At 34.3% G+C, this 16990-nt stretch overlaps 1 protein-coding gene across 5 annotated transcripts in view; it reads right to left on the reverse strand.

The window, feature by feature from the left end:
- The window catches only part of LOC142349798 (coiled-coil domain-containing protein 17-like), a 39002-nt gene extending 22027 nt beyond the window's left edge, over positions 1 to 16975 (reverse strand). Inside the window, exons 1-6 of one of the 5 annotated variants that reach the window (XM_075401573.1) lie at positions 16809 to 16975; positions 12267 to 12413; positions 7143 to 7314; positions 3717 to 3872; positions 3296 to 3371; positions 2726 to 2892 (exon numbers count right to left, since the gene is read on the reverse strand). In XM_075401573.1, coding sequence (XP_075257688.1) covers positions 2726 to 2892; positions 3296 to 3371; positions 3717 to 3872; positions 7143 to 7314; positions 12267 to 12412 — 717 coding nt within the window. In that variant the 5' untranslated portion in view covers position 12413; positions 16809 to 16975. Of the gene's footprint in view, positions 1 to 2725; positions 2893 to 3295; positions 3372 to 3716; positions 3873 to 7142; positions 7315 to 12266; positions 12685 to 16808 lie in introns of those variants that run through there. The other 4 variants (XM_075401572.1, XM_075401575.1, XM_075401574.1 and 1 more) reach the window with 4 other exon arrangements.
- Positions 16976 to 16990: the final 15 nt, after the last annotated feature.

Here is a 16990-nt window from a genome sequence, read left to right on the forward strand (position 1 = left end):
AATTAAATTATTAGAAAACCTCTTAGTCTCCTAAGAGGAAATTAGATTTTTTCTTCTAATGAAGTACGATTCCTTTAACTGAGCTATATGCGAAATAGTTCAATTGTTCTCCAATAAAACGGTGTTCAGATTCTTGTGTGCGTAACTTCAACTGCTAGCGTTTTTAGAATTAGCAAAAAATTATCTTCTAAACAAATTCATTCTCTGCACTAACATCAGAATTCAAAACAAACCTCAATAATTTTTCAAAAAAACTCAATCACGGAGGCTGAAAAATAAAAACGTTGTAAGTCTCGGAAAATTTCTCCCATGACGCTGTATTGTGATTTTTGTGATTCTACGCAAACAGCTGATCCAAATCCGGAGATAAAAGAAGCTGAGGTTTGCGCTCGAAACCGTCCTGATCACATTGCCTTGAGCGCACATATGAACATTTTTAGCTGGAAATTAAAGGAAAAACTCAAGCGCATGAGCATATTTGATTCTGAACAGAGGCTGATTTGAGTGGGCTTGAATCTGATGAAAGGCGGATTCGGGCGCACTTGCGTCTGATCATAAGTTATTGGATCTCAACGGGATCTAATCATGAGCGGATCTAAGGCGCAACTGGGTATGATCACAAACGGTTCCAACGCAACTGGGTTTGAAAAGAAACAACGATATGGAATACCAGTGCGTCTGATTAATTGATGCATTTTTATTTCAGTTTTTCTAATTTATTAACTGAAAGATGTTGACTCGGCAAAAAATAAATTATGAAATAAATTTCTGATCAAAGACAGAACCAAGAGATATAGCTGATAGAAAATACCACTCCACTGTACCGGACTTAAATAAATATAGATCAAGACGTTTTTTTATAGAAAGCTATATTAAAGTTCATCTATTGAGTCAGAAATATGCATTATTGTTGTTCAAAACAAATTATCCTCTTAACAATTGGATTTTAGTTTCTTTGGTAGTAATTTCAAAATTGGTGCTCCTATAGGCGAACTTTCTTTTTTGTGGAATGAAAAAATTAAAGCAGAAAATATGTGTTTGTAATTAAAATCATTCTTTGATCAATTTTTTTTGCGCGCTTTTGAGTCTGATCAGAACCGGTTTTGAGCGCATTTGAACTTGATCATAAATGCTTCAAGTGCAACTGTGTCTGATTAGGAACAGTTAGAGGTCAACTGGGTCTGATCTTAAACGCAAGATAGTCGATAATTTTTAACTCGAAAACTTTCAATCAGAGATTATTTTGAGCAGGACTGGGTCTAATCAGAAACGATTTCGAACGCAAGTGGATCCGGTCCAATCAGAAACCATTTCCAATGCAATTTTATCAATTCTTTTTAATTTTTTACTGACAGATTTTGGCTTTACTAAGAGTCAACAAGGAAGCAGCTTTGTGATCAAAGACGCATCTAAAATCCAATGGCTCTGATACGAACCAAAGATCCAGCTGATATCAGATGCCGGATCTCTTTACAAGGTTATAATTAACTGCAGATCAAGGGGTTTCTTTTTTTAAAAAAATGTATACAAGTTTAGCGATTGAGTCAAAAATATGCACTAACGATATATGAAACAAAATAGTTTTCTAGCAGCTGCATTTTGTTTTCTTTAGCAATACTTTTAGAATCGACGCTTCCGTAGTTGAGTGTCTTACAGCAAACAACAGTTTTTTTAATTGAAACTGATAGAGCAAAAAGATTTGTTCATAATTAAAATCAGTCCGCAATCAGACTGTTTTGAGCGTACTTGTGTCTGACCGGAGGCGGATTTGAGTTAAATTGAGCTTGATCAAGAACGGCCTTAAACGCAACTGGGTCTGATCATAAAAGCTTCGAGTGCAACTGGGTCTGATCATCAACAGTTAGAGCTCAAGATAGTCGATAATCCTACAAACGAAGCCTTTCAATCAGAGAGAATTTTGAGGAGACCTGAGTCTGATGAGAAACAGTTTCGAACGCAAGTGGGTCCAATCAGATTATTTCCAGTATTTTTTTTTCAATTTTTCGTGTTCTTTTAACTGCGAGACGTTGGCGCTGCCAAGAGGCAACAATGAAGCAGTCTTTTGAGCAAGGACTCATCTAAAGCCCGATGTCTCTGATCAGAGCCAACAGCTGCACTTGCGGTAGCAAATGCGGTGACCCTTTAGAGGATTGTAGTTAACTGCATGTCAACACGTTTTTTATGGAAAGCTGTATAAATTTGTCACTTCAGTCAGAATAAGCACTAACGGCATAACTGTGAATTCTTAAAGGTTAGCGGTTGTTTTTGGTATTCACTGCTCACTGTTTAGCTGTGAAAAAAAATCGTGTTTAATCAGTAGGCGGTGAGAAAAGTTACAGTCAAGATTTGTGGTGATTCTAGTGATGAATCTTTGAAGGTTTTGAGCAGTAATTTTTTTACTTCCTTCTCCGCATTCGCCCCTGAAGACCGCAAACCTTCCAAAAATTCAACGCTTCCACCGCAAACTACACTTTTTAGTGATTTTAGATGACCCGGAACGCAGATCCTCTCTGGCGCCCAGAAACTGTCAAACGCTCTTGAGGTTTATCCGTGACGAATTCCAACGCACTTCGAGCAAACAGAATCTGTCGAGCGCGGTTGAGTCTGAGGCACCTATTGTCTGGGACGGTCTGATCAGGTCTATTTCAAGCGCACACCTCAGCATGGGATCGCTACAGCAACTAATAGCACAATAATCAGAACAGAAATCCAGGCTCTAACTCACGGTTCTAATATCCAATTCAATTGGATATCGTGGATTGTCTGGACTTGTCATGACTTGATCTTTGAGTTCCTTGATTTTTGCCATCTGTTGCAACTGTTCAAACTCCTGCTTCATCTGAGTCATTTTGAGAATGTGGTCTTTCTTCAGTAGACTTAGCTCATCTTCGTCTAAAGAAGTCCGAATATCACAAATGACAGTTATCGATAATGTTTGTCAAGTAAAAGTAAGAAAGCGATGAGTTGAGCAAAGGAAAAGTTCTATAATTGTCAAATCGGCCAATAAAGCTGCCGGTTTGATAAACCTCATACTTCTCTCGAAAGTAGGAGTTTATTTGACTGCATTCATAGATTTTTTGTAAGAAGTCAAACGCAGAAAAGTTTGTTTTCTGATGAGATTATTTTGTGTGTGCCAGTTTTATGAGGATTTCAACCTAATTTCCGCAAATTTATTATATTTTGACGAAAAGTGAGTCAATTCCAAATGAGTGAATTTAATAATAGAAATGACTATATTCTTTTTAATTATTCATGTGAAACTGGTGTTTTCCTCGAAGAATATACTGGTTCATACCTGTGAGTTTCTCATTTTTCACCGTCTCCAGCTCACTTCTCAATTTCTCATTCTCATGGCGATAGTCCTCCAGAATCTGCGAACATAACGCACATTGACGCTTTCAATGATTATACTTTATTCTAGAACATTCTTCATTCTTCTAGAACATACTTTATTCGAGGTGTTATCTCAATAACAGTTGCCTCACATTTCTGAATATGCCTCACATTTCTGGGTCTCTCAAGGCCGCATAAAAACTGATCAGTTGACGTAAAAGTCGATTGAAAACGTGGAGTTAATCAAAATTTTCATACAATTTAAAGATCTGGTGACCCCTGAATTGAATAATTGTCTATTTGAAAAAATAGTGCAAATGTTTTGCCGAACTTAATACAAAAATGAAATATCTCTAAAATAATGAAAAGATGGATGTTCAAACCTTGAGTGTGATCTGATCTTGTCTTCGAGCAATATGATGCTCACCGCTATTTGCCGCTTGTTCACTCACTCCGTGGGCAATGAGGTTGTTCAGCTGTCTGATTATAAATGGGTCACTCCCTCCAGAGTTAATGTACTCCATTTTCATCAAATTCGCCTGAAATTACCAGAGTTAAGACTTTCAGCGCAGTTCTTACAAAGTTTCAGCGCATTTCAGCACATTTCAGCGCATTACTATGTGAGGTTTTTGCGCTGAACTTTTTGAAAAATCAGCGCATTTCAGCGCATTTCTTACATAACTTTCGGAAAATTTCTCGACCGCGGGATGGCTTTGAACTGATTGCTTGTTTGTGTTCTGAGATTGAAGTCCCAGACCAAAATGACCTCTGATGAGACTCAATCCGGACAATTTCCAGACATTTATGCATCCCTAGTTCAGAATTTATTGAATACCTCCAGAGCTTTGTGCGCTCTAATATATCTCTGGCCAGACGAAAACAAAATGTTATTGAATGAATAATCACTCAAATTATTTATAATGCATATTGAATGTGAGCAATTTGATCACATTCATGAGGGTCTTCACAAACCATTAAGGTTTCGTTCATTTGGAACAAGTTCTGTTCAGAAAACTTTGTAACCATGATCAAGAATTTCATGCGTCTAAATTTATTTCTGCATATTTCTAAACTCTCAAGAATGCCTCTGATAAGCTTTCGCGCGTTTGAGCTCTGATCAGGTTATGTACTAACCATTTCCACGTTTGAACGGAGTTTCGGAGTCTGTAAATTGATGCGTAAATTTCCCCCTGTGAACTGATAATTTATAGGTAGCTGCCCTAGTCCAGAAATCGTTGTTTTTGGGTTTATTTAGCCAAAAACAACGGGTTTTTCTTCGGTTTTCTTTAAGTTTTTCTTCTGTTTTGTTGGTTTAATCAGTTTCGAAACGTACTAAATCGTTGATATGTTTGGTCTTAAACGCAATAAGTTGAGGGTACGTTTGGTTCCTTAGATCTGATATCTTAATTTTCAAGCGTAATGTAGAATTTGAAAAGCTGTGGTGGGGAGATTCCCTAATCAAATCCCAACAATTTGTAGATACTTGAATATTCAAAAAAAACAGAGAATTAGAGTAATGGTAACTTCGCATGCCTATAATCCTATATCACAGAGAGGGTTATACCAGGCCCTTCTATTACTCCTAAAATTCATATTGGAGGCATTAGTTTTTTTTTTAAAAAAATTAGTAATAATAAAGTTGGATTCAGAGTTCTCTAGCTTCATCTATGAGGTAAATGTACGGAGAAAGTAAAACAATTATAAAATAGGTGGTACTGTGATTGAGAAGTATACCAAGTTCCCAATGCAACTAAGTTATACTAAGAGATCTGACCCTAAAGACTACTAAAATTGAAAATGAAGCGAAGTTCGTCTTAGTTCACTCCACAGCCCAACCAGACGAGTATCAACCACTTGAAAAAAGAACGCAAGATGTATGATCTTTTGCCCATCAGGTACTTCAGGGTTACTGCAGACCGTGTTAAGTGCCTGCTTGGTTCACTCATCCATACTACATGGGGTTAGTCTTACTCGCCAAGTCTTACACGAGCAGGCAACCCTAGCCTCAGAGTGGCTTCACTTATTCAGTCTCCAAAGGAGCGCTGCGATTGATACTCCTAGAAACTCTCGTCTTGAAGGTGTCTGCAGTCGCTCTATTGATGTCAAAGTTCCGTGAGATCTTTACTTAACCTAATAGTCATTGATCTCTGTAGAATCACCTGTTTTCCCAAGTAGCCATGTTATGTTTGAATTAAAGCCAAACTCTAACTTAAGAAATGATTAGACATATAAATTAAAGATTGCAAAGTTACCACAGACCTTATTCCTAACTAAATCAAAACTAGAATCAAACTAAGTGTATTCTACAACAAGTCTCCTAACTATTTTCTATTTCTCTATTCGATTTCTGAGTCTACACCGACTATATCGAATATTCCTAAGAAGTTTAAAAAATCGAACTAAGGAAAAACTTTTACCGCTGAGAATAACGAAGGTTATATAACAAGCAAGTGAATTTAGAATCAAGAAATTGGGTAAATGCTCAGAAAAGGCTCAAAAATTAGCCGTAATTACACCAGCTTATTTTTTCATATCTTGAGATAATTGAGTTCTCCGGGCTTAATTTAGCCTAATCATTTGAGAAAATACCTTTTAAGGGCCCTAAATGTGGCCTGATTTCTAGGGGTTTTGTATATCCGTACTTATTGTGTAATGACCGAAAAATGCGTTCCAGGTCATTTGTTCATGCCTAAATCTTCGAATAATAATTTTAGTATACTTTCAAGGTGTTTCGTTTACTACGATTATCAGGTCCGAATAATATATTTGTTTTAAATTTGGTACCAACTTAGTTTGAGAGAATCAAATCACAATCAAATCTTGATCTGTACAGATAACTATATTTCTCTTTGATCTAATTTCGGTTTCGGTTTATAAGGTTCATCGAGAAAATTTAAAGGTTAGTTCAAATTTTTTAACATTCGTTTTTCTTGTAATTCTCAAGTTCCAATTTCTACACGTAATAAACCGTCCGTTTGCGTCGTTTCAAATAATGGGAAATCACAAGGAAATTACTTATGGACTTGATTATGAACTTTTTCTTGATCATAACAAAATTCAGTGAGTAGGGTTCAATGAACTAAATCCCCGTTATTCTACACAAGTATGTTAAAGTTTTAACTTGAAGAATGACTCATAATGTTTGCCTTGTTTTATAAATAAGATACAGAAAAAAATTTTAAATAGAAAAAATAGCGAATGAAAGAATCCGAATATACAGAAGTATTCTTTCTTTCTTTGTTCAGATTAAACATATCAACAATTTCACATTGCTGAAGTCGAACATACCGAACTAACCAAACACACCAACGATTGCAAATCCAAAGATAGCAAACATTTCTTAACTCGTTTTTCTTCAGTTTTTTGGACCATGAAAGGCATTAATAATCTAAGATCTTGTGAACAAATTTATGAGATCAGTCTTGCTCTTTTTAAATCTTGTAAGATTCTGAAGTTACTTATGAAGCAATAATATTGCAATTTGTTAAGATTTGAACTGATCGATGACAATGGTATAAAAGTTTCCACGGCAGCTGATAGTTACTGAGAATGCGTCTTGCCAGAGATAATTGATTTGACTATTAATATCAAACCCAGGGAATAATAAATTTACATGCGAATCTCTAGAAACTGTTAATATAATTACGTTCACTTAGTGAAAATAGTTTTCTAAAGATAATCCGCGAATGTCAACATAATCACTTTCTACCGAAGGTAATCAAATAATGCATATCCCTACACAGATAACTTGGACCAGATAAAGCATGGTGGGAACGATTTTGACCATAATATAATATGCACTAAATTACCTCTGAAGCAATGCTGTTGCTCTCGTAGGGTAAAAATAAGGGGATTCCGCTGGATGCTGTCCCATTCATACCTTCCACGAGCCTAGGATCGTCCATTGCGTGAACACCTCCAGTCGGTTGTGCATGGTTAGGCAAGACAGAAAAGCTGGTACGATAAGTGTGGTCATCAAAACTGAAATACAATGGAGAGCGCATAAAAGCGCGGAGAACACCACCGTAAAAATTCTTAGGTTTGGACCTCAACTTATGAAAAGACTATAAATTTAGTAGGAGGTCCAATATTGACAACAATTACATTGTCAGGCACCTAGTTAAAGTGGACGCAAAGTATTTTCGTAGGTACGGCTAAGGTCTTTCCATAGTAAATTAAAGTTGAGCACGGTCGTTTCACAGATCGATCAAGAATCTTTTAATAAATTAATTTGATTCGAGCATATTCGTTTCATGGGCCGAGAAATATTGATTTTTTTTGGATCAGAAGTAGTCTTTCATTTCTTGTGGATACACAGTCATCCATGATCAACGCCAAACAAGCATTGTAGTTGGAAGTCCCACTTACAAAACATACAGATTTTTGCCAAAAAAACTTTAAAAAATTGATCTTCCTAAGAAGAATCATTTAGAATCAATAATCTATATACAAAATTTGATTCGATGAATAGCTACTTAGTATATCTCTAACAATGGTCAATTGAACAGCAAATATTTTGTCGGCTATAACTTTGTTGTTTTCATACCGAACATGCATAATTTTTGATAAATGTAAATGCAAATTTCCTATTTCTAAATAACTTCATGATTAACGAATATTTTTAATTCAAACAGACTCCCCAATCTGGAAAAAAGCGCTAGTTGAAGTTAGGCGTTGTATGAAAGTCTTCTGGAATTAAAACTATGCCGTTTTTTTGCGGATTTAACTCGATAATTATACAAAATGCATCGTTCTTTTTTTTAAAATTGGAAGAATTCCACGCAACAATTGGTCTAATTCGCACACACTTGGAAAACTTGGTCGGTTTGCTAAGCGCGAAACAAAATCAGGGAGAGATTCGAAAATATCATGGATTCTTAGAATCAGAGACTTTTTTGTTTTTATTTTGATGCTGCCTTTTTTCAAAATATTTTGTTTTTGCTTTTTAATGTTAATTACTGAAAATATTTTTTATTCACGGCTCCGTTAATGACGGCTCTAATTTACGTAAACTTGAGGCCGAATGTAGATACAGTTTTTTCCGGAGCATCAAAAGTTGTTTGGCTTTGAGGAAGAGTTTTAGTAAAATTTAACTTAAGTCTTTTCTTTTGCCTTCAATTATTATTCCCTTGGCAGTCTGGTTTTTAAGTTTAACCACTCAATGATCTAAATTTCTTCCTCAAGAGGTGCAAGTGAACCGTTTTGATTCATTTGTTACTAATGTCTCTTGCGTTATTGAATGTATTTGTTTTAAAGAAATTTCTGTGTTTTTTTGAACTGACATTTTTTATATTAATTTAGTCAACATTTTGCTGATTCTCAGTAAGTACAGGTCAACCATTCCTCCGTATAGAATACAAACCTAATTTGGTGGCCGAATGTCTTACCAAAAGGTTTTCTTGCCTTTCGTATTACGAGTTTTCATACAAAACATTCTGATTTTTGTGCATAATTGCCCATTTTTGCTGTTGTTTTTATTTCTTTTGTAAATTGTCACATTATTTAACAATCTACCCGAAAAAAACTTACATTTGAAACTGAACATATTTTTCGTTTTCATAACATATGGTTTGAAGGGCTGCGACACCGTTCTCTTGCAGACATTGATAGAGTTTTTTATTTTTGCCCTTTATTTCTTTTTAATTTTTTTATCTTAACTTTTTTTTTCAATTTTTGTTGTCATATGCCAAATATTGTGTCATTAGAAGTCTCAGTGGCCATCTACGGATGAACAAATGAACTTAATAACTGATATCGGTAAATAGCTAATGTTTGTTTTGACTTTCAAATTAAAATTCTAAAAAAAAAAGAGTAATAGCATTCTTCAAATTATCCCTTTTTGTTCTGGTTTGCATTTTTTTTCGTATTTTGCAATGTTGTATCATTTTCGTAAATTAGTCTCATTATTTAGAGTTCTTTTGAGTGTTTTTGTTGAATCAAACAATTTTTCTGTTGTTTAAACATTTTAAATGATGTCTTCAGGGCTTAGACAATTTATTTCAGAAGAATTTTGCGAAGTTTAGAAACTTTTCAGTTTTTGTGGTTGTTTTTGTTGTCAAAAGAGACGCAAACGAAGATGTTATGTTCTCGCGGTCAATACTCTTTTAAATTTAATGACTTCAAAATTGTGGTTTTGTAAAGTTGTTTGTGAAACTTATTAGTTCAGCTTGTATTTAATGTTATTTTATGGTCTTATGATTCAGTCTCATTAATTGCAGTTGCAAATAGTTTTCACATTAGTTGCAAGACAAATTGTCTACACTTTTAGTCGAAAAATTTGTTGCCTATGAATTTTGAAAATATTTGTTTTTAATAAAACAGAGATAGATTTTTGAGAACTGCCAGTTTTTTTACTGTTAAATTGTGGCTAAGCATCTCTATAAACAATCACATCATTTATCTATTGGATTAAAATTTGCTCTTCATAACGGTTTTATTTTCCTCAAATGGTTTTTCTTCTTGGAACAACCAGTTTTCTTAAAACCAATTTTCGTGATTTTTGCATATTTGCACCTTTTTGTAGGTTTTTGTTTTCTTTTCGCAGTATCGCAATAATGGGCGTCATTTGATTTACAAATACTGTCACCTGCAAAAAACTCAAACAATGATTTTTATTGTTTTTAGTGATCAGCTTAATTTTTAATTGATTGGGTGGACATCGTTTTCGTGCATAATTTTTCGTGCAAATTTTTAGTTTTGCCTGTATTTGTCGTTCTTTTTTAGTCGTATGGCATATCCTGGATAATGAAAGGCCTCAGTTACTCTCTATTGAGGTATAAAAGACTCTCTCAATGATTTCATTTGATGCGTAATGTTTCTAATCATTTCGATTTTTTTTAAAAGCAATATTTTAATAAACTTTGCCCCTTTGCTCATTTCTAGTCGACTTGTTGCCAAGTCGCATTGAGGAAAAGTCCCATATTTTGTTCCAAAAAAGTGCCGGTTAATCTTCTGAGTATAAATTTTATCTGATGCCATTTTGATTTGGTGATTAGTGGTTTTCAAAAAATGGGCAAAGAGTTTTGGTCGTAATTAATAATTGTAACTATTTGATTTTTATTTTCGTCTTTTCTGGTAGTCATATTATGGTAGCTACAGGTCTCATAGCCCTCTAGAGTAGATTGTTATATTCCTTTAGTAGTTTGTTGAACGATATGTTGATAAGTTTATTTTTTAAACTCTTCCTCATTTGGTAGACAATTAAGTGAAAAATATAGATGAGTGGGGTCGGAACTTACTGTGCGAACGCACTTTACCGAGCCTCTTTGTCGATATATATATATATATATATATATAAATATTTATTTATATATTTATATTTATATATATATATATATATATATATATATATATATATAAACGCCAATTTCCTATTTCTAAATACTTTCATGAATAATGAATAATTTTTTTTTCAATAACAGTTGAATACGTTTTATGATTTAACCGACTTCCAAAGTGCATGCAAAATTTTGGGTCCAGTTTAAAAAATAGAGGGGATCCAGAGCCGAGTATCAAATAAGAGTTGAGCTACAGTCGAGTAGCAAAAATTCGATAAAGCTGTAGTTCGACATCAATAATTTGGGTCGAATTAAAGTCATGATGAACACTTAAGTTGAGCTGAAGTCTTTTAGTGGAGTGTTTCAATCGATCATCGTCTTTTCATAGGCAAAGAATTTTTGGTATAGCATGTCAAACTTTCATTACTATACATTAGAAAAAATGCTACTGTTAGAAATCCATTGTTTGAAAAAAAAGTTAGCTTTCTAAATCAGAAATCAATACTTAAGTCGAAGAAGTCAACAGTTCAATTGATGTACAATCTTGCTTCAGCTTAAAAAAAATCGGTGTAATACCAATAATGCTCTTCGGGTCGTAATAACAATGTCGACACCATTAAGTATCAATTAGTTTTGCTTGTATAAAATACTATTGATTTATTGATTTTCTTTCCTTTTACAAAATGCGTACATCACGGAAATTTAAGCGTTGTTTGTTGTATAATGGCTTGTAGCTATTAAATTTTTTATGTACAAAAACATTTGTCCATGAACTGTTCCCTTAGATATATCAATATTAGACTTCTTTAATCAATATCTCCTCGCTGTACGTACGGTGAGGAGGAATCAAATATAAAGATAATTAAGGTAAGGTCTTACCGTCATATAAATTATCCGCTCTTCAAAAATAAATTGTAGTAAAATGAACAATTGATAGGTATTGATGTTTTCTGTGGATACTGTTACAACTCGTTATGTACTTGGACTATTGGGTCATCAATTTTGCCCAAAGTCCAGTTTCACCACAATTTACATTACTGCGTTTGTACGGAAGACCAAACAAACACGAAAACAACCATGTAGGAAATCTGCGGTAGCATCAATTTTAAACGTGATGAAGCTTCGGAATGCTCAATTTTGTCGTTATGGTTGGTTTAATTCACCAAAAATGTTCATTATGTTTGTCTTTTAACTGTGGTAAACGTAATCGTGTTCAATGTGAAGCCTTATAAAAAAATAGTTTACCTGCATGTCAGAAAATAGGGTTTGTCTCGCAATGTAGTCAAACTTTTGATGTGAAGCGCAACACAGCGGTTGAACTCCCACGTTTGAAAAGCAAAATTTTCGATTTTTATCATTTTTTTGAAAACTGACAATTACGATATAAACATTAAGGGTTTTGCTGTTTTTGTCTAACTAATGCCAAACATACCAACGATTTTCCACCTTTAACTTCGAGAGTTTCAGGATTAGGACTGCATTATTTACGGAGTCAAAGTGACAATTACCTAAATGCATCGCATGAATATCGTTTGGTATCTTTGAAAAGCCCTAAAGAGCTCAAAAAACTTATCATATAGCCAAAAATGAAAAAAAAAACCCGAAAACTTGTAGTAACAACGCAACGAAAAAGATATATAAGTCTAGTTAACTTACACTTTGCTGTGATTTTGTTCTCTTTGTTGTTCCCTGAGTTGTTCCACTTCCTGTTTCAAGTCTTCTATTATCCGAGTGTTCTTCAATCGGTTTTTCTTCAGTTCGTTCAGAAGCAACACTCGACTTGTGTCAGAATGCATGGCCATTCTTCATCCATAAATCTGATAACTTATGTCAGGAAAAAATTAAGAGGAAATAGTTTTAAAAGAGGAATAAAACAAGGAGAACACTTTGTTATGTTTAGTTTCAGTATTAAAAAGCATATCTCGCGTTGTCTGTGAAACGTGATCGTCTTTACCAGCAGTTTTCAAAAATAATATTCAAACAGAACCAAATTGCAGTTCTCTAATGTTTTTTTATTTTAAAGTTGTACAAATGCATCTACCATGTTTATAATTCTCTTGACGTGTGCGCTTTTACTCAAACGCGTTCAGCGGCTGTGTGTAAGTTGTCGTTTCAACGTACAAGCTGACGTTGAGCCATTCGAGTTACAAATGGCATTTGCAAAAACGCTATCAAAAAGTATGAAAAAAGCCGCGGAAGCCGATTGCCATCCCGATTGAGCTTCTCCAGACTTCCCGGGTCGAGGTTTGGCGTTGAATTTTTGTAAGAAATGCGGTGAAATGTGGTGAAAATAAAAAATTTTCACAGCGTATTTCTTACAAACAACTGTTGGCGGTGAATGTGGTGAAATATTTATTGTCACCGCCTTCTCAGTATTCCTACAAAAAAGATGCTTCCTTACACGGTTTCGAACCTGTTACCTCCCGCAAGCCTTCACCTTCTTAGTCCACTGCCCCAACTGTCACTTGCTGCTACGGTATTTCTTGTGAACTTAAATCACATTCAGTAAACGTTGGAAAGCCAATGCGGTGAATTTTTGTAAGAATTGCGGTGAATTTCGAGGTGAATTTTCGTATGAAATGCGTTGAAATGCGGTGAAATTTTTTTTTTTCACATCTTTCACCGCAATCGCCGCATTTCTTACAAAAATTCACCCAATACCTCGACGCGGGTTTGACTTCTGATCAGACTATTTTAGGTCGCACACGCGCGCATAGTTCAACCCAAAATTAATGCTCTGTAACAAACCGGGTCGCTAAAGACTGCACGGCAGCGGTAGTCGCAAAAGGACTGATCTGTGGACAAAATCATGAAGATCGTATGGTCACGAGTCGCCTGATTTTATCATCAAAGGGAACAAAATGAAAAACCAGTCAAAAACGCCGTTCATTGATTAAACCACTTCTGTTAACCAAGATTTTAAAGCAAGGACAATGTTTGAGAGTTGGGCCATTTCCCGGGTTGACCTTTCTTGGCAACCATATCGAAGAACCATATATGGTCCCATACAGGCCATACAAAATTTTCTTATATGATCTTGCTATGGTTGCCAAGATCTCCATATATGATTCTTATATGGCATCCAAGAATCCAATGTGGTCATTTGTGCGTTCTTTCAACGCCCATACAAAGCTTATGCAGCAGTTCCAGCTTTTAACGCTTTACACGACTTATGGCATATTGGTAACATATATGGTTCTTACATGGCCCATATATGGTTCTTATATGGTCCATATATGGTTCTTATATGGTCCATATATGGTTCTTATATGGTCCATATATGGTTCTTATATGGTCCATATATGGTTCTTAAAAGTTTCTTATATGGTTCCGGCATGTTTCTTACATGGTTATTACCTTGTCCACTCAAGGCCATTACAACAAAACCTTTGTGATTAGATATATGGTGGTTGCATGATCCATATATGGTTCTTACATGTTTCTTTGATGGCTCATATATGGTTCCGACATGAGCCAAACATGGTCCATATCAAGTTATTCCAAAAAAACCTTTGTGATTAGTTACATGATTCTTACATGATCCACAAATGGTTCTTACAAGATTCATACATAGTTCTTGCATGACCCACAAATTGTTCCATAACGGTTCCTGTATGGCTCTATGGTTTTCTAAATATCCACGTATAGTACGCCATTTTTGCATGGCTGCTCTGTGTTTGCTACATGCATATGGATGCCAAGAAGAATATAAAGGAACTGAATCTGCTTTTTCTCTAGAAACAATGTTTTTGTGCCAAATTTTAAAGTCGTTTCGTATCTTTTCTTCTATTATTTTTTTTGAGAACTCCACATAGTGCTGAAGTAATACATATGCCTTTTGCAACCAAAAATGTGTTACTTACTGCCATTTTTCAAGTTTTTTAAACACTCTTTAAGAAATCTGACAAGTCATGGATTTCTTGGCAACCATATGCAAGACCATAAATATTTATGGTCTTGGATATGGTTGCCAAGAAATAAAAAATCGAACTAACTTAATTTGCTTTTTTGGAACGCTTAATGTAGTCAGAAGATGTTAATTAAGCTGTTCTCTGTAATATTTTTGTATTTTTTGACTTTGACTTTTATGGTCCTATATGGCACCATAAATGTGAATGGTCTTGGATATGGTTCCCAAGACACCATGAACTTCAATTTTTTTTCAAGTGTTTTGATGAGTTTCTCTCCACTCAGAGTGCATTGTATGGGTGTTTTAAGAGCTTTATGAGCAATGTTGATTTTTTTGCATGGTCAGCTATATGGTTGCCAAGTTACCATGAACTCCATATATGGCTTGGATATGGTTGCCAAGAAAGGTTTATGGTGGTCAACCCGGGTTCTGAGCGTTTTCTGACAAGTAAGATATTTTCAATATATTTTTTCTTTATTGTGTAGATTTGTAGCCTATACATTCCTGGGCGAGAGAGAATGGCTATCTCATAAGATCTTGCATGAATCTTATGACAGATGGTTATCTGATAAGTTCTGACAAATTTACTACAAAAGATGGCCATTTATTATTCAGTTACTGCATTGGAAAATTGAGAAAAGGTTGCGCATATTTGATCAACTTTTTGAGAATTAATTCATTTGAAAACTGCTTTTCAATATAACAAACTAAAATTTTGCTGCCCCAATACAAAATTGTTACTTTTTAATTTTGGTTCCAAAAGCATGAAATCATTTTCGTTTATTTTTCTTTTTTTTTCATTATGCTTTTTGAATAACAAGTTCTTCCTGAATTGATTGTCCTTAAATATATATTTCTTATTGCACATAATCTGGAGCAACATTAAAAAACAACTATATTCTTGCAGGTATTATTGATGACCTTATTGATGACCTTATGATTGGTCATCTAATAATGATTTTTTTAGATCACCAATTTTTTGCTAACTTTTGATAAATTTTTCAATTTTTTAAATTTTTGAAAATTTGTGTGATTTTTTAAAATTTTCGAGACTCTGGGGCAATGCAACCTCCTCTAGAATTTGATAATAGGTTACTGCATAATTTCTTCTAGTAATGGAATGCTTTTACAACATTTTAAATTGTCAATTTTTTGCAATTTTTTTAAGAATAAATGCAATTTTGATCAGGATGTTTTGCGAAATGTTTGTCAGTTTTTGAATTTTTCTCACCCTAAGGGCCAGGTAAACTCTTCTAGTGTTTGATAATAGGTTACTGCCAAATTTTCAGGGAAATGGAATGGTTTTCAACTTTTTAATATTTTAATTTTTTTTTGGACCAGTGAAACTTTTCTTAAGCTTCAAATAGTGTTCCTGAATAGGGTTACAAAAAAGTGTATAAAAACAATGAAATGGTTTTGAAGATATATTCATCACGAATTTCTGCAACCTTATAATAAAGACTTTATAATAAAATGTTGTCGTTTTTTTGTTATTTTCTGAGTCTATTGAATTCCAAGGGACAAATTAATTTAAAGTCCAGCTGATGGATAACTGAAAAAATTTGAAAGGCAGGAAAAATGGTTTCGAACACATTATTATGGCAAAATTTAGAAACTTCGAAAAAAATTTGCCATTTTTAATTCATTTTTAAAGTATTTGACATATTTCTCGAGTTTTTCTATCTTTAGTCGCAGATTATTTCCGTTCAAGGCTTGCACGTGGGATAAAGGGTATATTTAAGTGGATCAAATCTGACCTGCAAGGTAAAAGCAGTGATCATGTTTTTGGTTAGTTTGTTTGATTGTTTTAGTTTCTCCAATTTTGGGACTTTTTGTTTTTTGGCTGCCATTGTTCAACTGATCTGCTCGTCAGACGCAGTAATTTTTTATTCAATTTCTTGGCTTGCATTTCAGGACTTGTCCTGCTATGTTTTATTTTTCTCTTTCTCTCATGGTGTTTCAAGTTGTTTCAATGAAGTTGTTTTTCGGATATCATTTTGCTAGGCCTCAATATTAAAATAGCACATTTAATGCAAAAACAAACATTTTTAGCACGCCTTTTTATGTTCACTGTGTTATGCCTTAAGGCTTGGGTTGTGAATTCGTGAACAAATCTGTTCAAAGATTTGGCGAGAGCTAAGCATTACAATAGATCAATTCTGGCGACAGACTTAGTTCGCTTCAAAACAATATCCTGCTTAGTCAATCGAAAAAGTTTTTAATATTATTCTCTACAAAACTCAATTTTTACGGTCTAAACAATGTGTTCAAAACACAGTATAACTCACGTCAAATTTCAATTTGTCGCCAGTTGACAACGGAGGTTATAATTCTGTTACCATTATGTGGCCATAATCGATTCAAACTGTGCTTACAAATATTCAGAATGTAAATTTTATGCTCGGATAATTGTTTCTAAATTATAATGAGGTCTAAATTAAGATTCTTATCTCAGTTTCTTCTGAAGAAA

This window comes from Convolutriloba macropyga, chromosome 11 (genome assembly GCF_964194025.1).
Source record: "Convolutriloba macropyga chromosome 11, txConMacr16.3, whole genome shotgun sequence".
Taxonomy (NCBI): Eukaryota; Metazoa; Xenacoelomorpha; order Acoela; family Convolutidae; genus Convolutriloba; species Convolutriloba macropyga.